Raw genomic sequence first — 5,872 nt, forward strand, 5'->3', positions numbered from 1 at the left:
ACGCACGCTCACATTCACAAACAGAAAAGGGCGAGATGGTGGTGGTGGTGGTGGTGGTGGTGATAGTTGTGTTAGTAGTGTACAGGGCTTCGACATTGCGCAAGAACGTGCGTTGTTAGGTCGTTAATCGGCAGGGATGGGGAGGAGGTGCAGGGGAAAGCGGGAGTCGAGCTCCAGGTAATGGGAGAGAGAAAGGTAGTCATGTACTGCAATATGGTCGCCGAACTAGAGAAGGCAGTGAAGGCGGGGCTACTTTAGCGCGAAGCTTTCATAGCGAGGTCTTTACAGACAGAAAACAGAATGGAAGCAGCGGCAAGTAGAAAAGCATAAGTGAGGCAGGCAGAGGTAAGAGCAATTCATTATACGTAAAAGAGAGTGGTGCGCCGTAGTTTTATGACTCAATAATATGGCGCTGGCAGCGGAGCACTGTCTCAGACTCAGTCGAGGCGGACCTCATCGAGGCTGAGAACTCCATCGCCGTTCTTGTCATGCCTGGACATGATCAGTGCCATGTTTTCTCACAAACGCGGGCTGGGTGTGGCTTACTTGTTGAACCAATCGACGTAGGTCTGGTCGTCGGCGGAGGCGTTCATGTACGAAGTGTACCTCTGCACGGTCAGAGGCTCAGTGCCGCCAGCCGTAGCCGCATTGAACGCCTCGACATCCTCCGCGTCGTTGGATTGGTCGCGAACGACGACTTTGAGCATTCCGGAGTCGCGCTTGGCGGAGGCCGTGCGGCAACCTGGGTAGACCGAGTTAAGTTAGCATATTGTCTCTCTTGCTTGCTCGGCGGTGATCAACGTACCGCCATTGCAGGCGCAGCAGAAGGCGTTGCATGAGCCGTAGCCGCAGCACGGGGTTCCCTTGGTGCCGTCCGCGCAAGGCTGACCATTGCTAGCAAGGGCGCCAGAGTAACCAACTGCACTGCAGCAGTCGGCAGCCGCGAAGGGAGCGACGGCGGAGAGGAGAGCCAGGAGGGTAGAGAACTGCATGATGATGGTAGAGGACGGAAAGATCAAGGTTCGTTGAGCTGAGTGAGTAGTTGATGGTGAGTGTAGGTGCTAGACGGGTGTTGCAGGCCGTCCTTTATAGCCCATAGAATGGTCCGCTGGCGCGAAGAATGGAGCGTAGTAGCCCTAAGCACATGCTGCTTTCGGTAGCCACCAGGTCTCTGATGCTTGGGAAGACGAGTACATGGCTGAGCCCTCAGACCGGAGCCGATGGCTGCAAAGGAGCTGTTGCCTGCGGAAGTGGATTCATCGTGGAAATGCAGTGGAGAGACGGATTGGGGGCGATTCACTACGAGTCTTACTGATGGGGTGGGGCTTCGAACTGGAATTGGCCGCCAGCACATGCAGGCGGATCCAGTGCCAATTGTTTCCGTGGCAGAAAAGGCATTGGAATCACCATGCAGCTCGGAAGCAGGAACAAAACAAGCCTTCCCACCCCGCTAAGCCACACCTTAACCGTCAACTCGATTCGAATGGCGGGACTTGGCCACGTACGCACGCCGAATGGAGTGCTGACAAAAGCGGAGTTGGCGGCGAAAAATTTCCTCGACACCCATGCAACAACGACGATCGTAGGCAGAAACGGGCCGAGGTAGGGCAGGAGGTCCCGGTGCCTACTGCCTTGGAGATAGATCTACACTTGTAACCACGCCGTTTACGGATACAGTAGATCCTACTCGGGAAGGGCGCCGGCGCTGGCCCCCACATCGCCTTCGCAAGCGCCCTTGCGTAGGTACACCGCTGACAAGATCTGGTGGTGACGCTCAGGCGAAGAAATTGTCATTCGGCTCGGCCCCCACCTAGTGGGCGACTACGGAACCAAGTTTCTTCTACGCATCAAGCAATAATAGACGAACGGCAAAGATAGGGACAGATCAAAGCGTTATTGGGGCAAGTGCTTGATGTTTGACCACCGAGGTCAAGATGGCGGCGCGGGCAGTCACATGGCAAACCCAACATGATATCGTTGTCTCGGTTGCCAGCAGTGAAAGGTACGACTCTTCTTGCACCGACCCAGTTTTCAGACGTGGCCATAAGTTACTCCTCATGCCATCCGATCATGTCCGCATCCGTCTTCTTCGTCTTCTTACTCTTGGCCAGCGTCTGTCTCTTCTTCTGGTCTCTTCTCGCGATCCAGCTGCCCGATGTCCTTCTTCGCCTCACTGACGCCCACGCCCTGCTGCCTCTCCGCCCGCCGCGGCGACAGCGGAACAAGTGGAGGCTCGGGAGGCCGTTGTTTGCTGCTTCGGCCATGCAACTGGGACTGGGACTTGTCTGGTGGTGTCGACGTTCTTTGTGGGCACGGGAAGACTTCGGAGAATCAGATAGGCGATGGCGTCTGACGCAAACCAGTGCCACACACGACGCGCCGATCGACTTGCCCTTTTGCGTTGGGCTGCATCTGTCGTAAAGCCAGCTCCATGTGTCCAATCTGTCCACCTCCGGCCTTTCACACATGGATTGCAGAGGTTGTGGTGGAGGTATGCGAGCGGAACCTTGGTCGGCGCTTGGTCGTGGCCCGGGAAAACGAGGGCTGTAAGGCTCATGACACGGCCGGGGTACGGTGTTCTGCTCAGAGCGCCAGCTACGGTCGCCAGAAGCCAGAAGCCAGATGGCGGCTCCGCCCGGCTAAACCTCGGGCCAAAGCCGGCGTGTGCACTGTTGGAGTGCGAGAGGGGAGAGCGACGTGGATACGACGCCGGTGGGCAAGACGGCGGCGGGCTCAGAGGACTCAGAGCCTCAGAGGACTCAGCCACGCAAGCGCATTGGTACGGTGGTGAACGTGGAAGCACGGCGACTCGAAAGCGGTGCTGATTGGTGAGCGCCGGCGAGAGTAAGCAGGTCGAGCGCCACCACCATGAGGGATACGGTAGCGGCGGTGCATGGCGGGCGTGAATGCTGGATTTGAGTTTGGCGAGTACCTACACGGACGTGGGTTGCGGCCTCCAGGTTGACACTTCGATCCCTCCCTCTCCTCTCGACCATCACTTCCGACCGAACACGAACTTTAAGCAAGTCGGCTTATCCTAGCCTTATAGAACGGCGTTGCAACTTTGGAGTGATCCAATCCAGCCCATCTTCATGTCTAGACAGGAATCGAGGCCGACGCATGATCCCAATACGCTCAGCAAAAGCCTCATGTTGGTGGACAAGGAGTGCGGCAAAGCTAGATGTGGGAGGACCAAGGAATATGCATATAAACGACTGATTTCTTTCTTCCTGGGTGTATCCGTCTCTTTGTAGCATCTCGTCGTCCAAGACAAACGCCTCCGTAACCAGCTCACCACGGCTGTCAGGGAATCCCGCTCGCCACCCTCCGGACGGCAAACTCTCCAAAGTGACTTTTACCGTCCAAGCGTACATGTGGATGAAGCGAGAGAGCTTGTCCGAGTCGTCTTTGAAGTAATCCTGTTCGACAAGTCGAGGCCATTCCTGCAGTTGGCCATTTGAAAGCTCCATGGACACCGCAACACCAGACTCGCCCTTCCAATCAAGGATCGATGAATCGTAAGGGAGGTCCTTAACACGCCCGTGCCACCCCATCCACGACCAGCTGGGAAACCCATCACGACGGGAAGCCGGCTCGAACATCTGCCAAACGAAGGCGTAGAGGAACCCATCGGACGCGATGCTTGATGATCCGGAAGAACCTCCTCGTAGTGGAAAGATCGGTGTGCCCCAAAGGTGGTAAATAGGACCCTGGCTTTCCTCGAACGCGCCGAGAACACCGAGAAATGCATTGAGCATGTCCGAGCCGTTCGTCAAGTCTCGTTTGGAGTATTCAGTCATGCGTGCGCCGAGATCTTGAGGAGCCCTTCCGGGTCCAGAGAAGACCGGCCTCGGTGGAGCCATCTTCTCCCTCAAGAATCTCCTGTAACGAACCGTCCGTCCGTCAGACTCCCTGGATAGCTCGGTGGTGTTGCAGTGGAACGATGCACCCTGGTCGGTGAAGACCAGCCGCCGCCGAGAAAATATGGCCTCCTGGTAAGTCCACCCTCTCGTATTCCACTTGGACTCCACGACAAGATTCTCCTGTCTGTTTTCGTTGGCAACCTCTGCGATGACATACTTCCCGACTTTGCAGACGGCGGGCGGCTCTGCTCTCTTGTCACGAACGTGCGGCAGCCCGTAGTTGTGATCCTCGCCCGCGGCGGCGATGATCGTCACGTCGGCATTCCGGTATATCAAGTCCATCTGACGAAGCTGCAGAAACTTGTTCGGATCCTTCTGGTTGATACAGAATCGGTCGACCCAGATGTATTTGTATCCGATGGTCTTGGCCACAAACATGGCGTCTTCGATCGTGCTTTCGACGGGATTTGGCAGAACCGCGTCATCCCCATGGACTTCGTAGACAGGCTTGGAAAGCCCCCAGACGTAGCTGAGAGCGACATATCGAGCATCGGCTGCGGCCGGCTCAATCTTCTGTGATTCGCAATTGATCAGCCGGATGGGATGTCGGAAAGCTGGTTGTGTGGCGTTGCACGTCTCACTATGAGTATTCTGGCAGTGAGCTAGGTCGCGAGCTAGCGAATTCCAGTCAATCAGGGGTAGATTCATTGGATCCGCAGCCACTAAAGGCCTATGGTAACGTAGTCCCTGCCGGTAGTAGGTGAGGATCTCGACCAAGCGCGTGTCGCCAACATACGGGAATGCTGCTACCCGAAACGTTTCCTCTCGGGCAAAACTTCCGAGGAGCTCATTGCCGTACTTCACCTTGTAGACCACCCAATCGGCTGTGAGCCCGAGTTCGGTCGGGATGTTTCGCGTCATCCTACACATGTTGCAATTAGATCCAATTGGGGCTTTCGAGAGTCGCGCTTGAAAAGCAGCATAACCCCCTTTGAAGGCTTTGGCCAAGTGGGTATCCAGGTTCAAGTCCCGACATATCTTACATGTCTCGGTAGGGCCTTTCAAAGGAAGCGGAGTGGCCCGATGGGTGGCTGATAGATCATTCAAAGCGGTGGCAAATATCCGTTGTGACATAACCCGCTCATCTCCCGGGCATCTTCTTTCTTTCAATGACAACAAACTTCGTAGGATCGCCATTTGCCGTATGTCTAGCTTCTTGGGTTGGTTGGCTCCAGCTTCGGTTCATCCAGGGAGTTCTCGATAATGAAAACAGCTCCCATAGCCTGCCCACAGGCGAGAAGACGTTCGGGCCGTTAATCGAGAAGAGGAGGCTCGACGAGAGTAAGGCTGGACGAAGATGATGTCAAGTGTACAGCCGAGGTCACGTGACTACAGGTCCACGCACCAACGCGGAAGTTTTCCTTACAGCGCCAAGGCGGACAGGCTCTCGGGCACCAGCAGCTGGCAATCGGCGCGGGCGGAGGGGAACTCGGCGGTGACGCTGCGCAGCGACTGCAGCGGCACGTTGTAGTACAGGGCCTCCAAGGATCGGTTTATGCGAGGGTCGGCGGTATAATCGCGTATGCACACTTTTTCTTAGGGAAAAGCCGCCGGGTAATAAGCAGGCGCGCACGGTTATCCGCACAGACGTATTCTAGAAATACTAAATTCTTAACTATCGAACTTAACTTATAATAACGTAGCGTAGAGAAAATATTTTTAAATAAAATTTAATAATTTTAAAGAGTAAGAAAGACTTTAGAAAATATATTATTTTTAGCTAAATCTATTACTAATTTATAGGCGAGTCTCTTATATTATAAAGTTACTATTAAAATTTCTTATATAAATTACTTTTAAGAGGCTCTATAAAGGCCTACTAGTTTAAAAAAGAAAACGAGTATATAAATAACCAAAATAAGAAAGATTATTCTTAAAATAAAAAGTCTAAAAGGTTTAATAATAAGCGAAATTAAGTCTAGTAGTCTAGTCTAATATATATATATATA

At 54.0% G+C, this 5,872-nt stretch overlaps 2 protein-coding genes across 2 annotated transcripts; both read right to left on the reverse strand.

The window, feature by feature from the left end:
- Positions 1-437: 437 nt before the first annotated feature.
- Positions 438-992, reverse strand: BKCO1_1420002 (uncharacterized protein; the record flags this gene model as incomplete). Its single annotated transcript, XM_020271182.1, has 3 exons — positions 438-492; positions 547-742; positions 806-992. 3 exons carry the CDS (start codon positions 990-992, stop codon positions 438-440), a joined length of 438 nt encoding a protein of 145 aa, XP_020124878.1.
- Positions 993-3,032: 2,040 nt separating this feature from the next.
- BKCO1_1420003 (uncharacterized protein) lies at positions 3,033-4,793 on the reverse strand (the record flags this gene model as incomplete). Its single annotated transcript, XM_020271183.1, has 1 exon — positions 3,033-4,793. The coding sequence occupies one exon, from the start codon at positions 4,791-4,793 to the stop codon at positions 3,033-3,035; it is 1,761 nt and encodes a 586-aa protein (XP_020124879.1).
- Between the last annotated feature and the right edge of the window lie 1,079 nt (positions 4,794-5,872).

This window comes from Diplodia corticola (assembly GCF_001883845.1).
Source record: "Diplodia corticola strain CBS 112549 chromosome Unknown scaffold142, whole genome shotgun sequence".
Lineage (NCBI taxonomy): Eukaryota > Fungi > Ascomycota > Dothideomycetes > Botryosphaeriales > Botryosphaeriaceae > Diplodia > Diplodia corticola.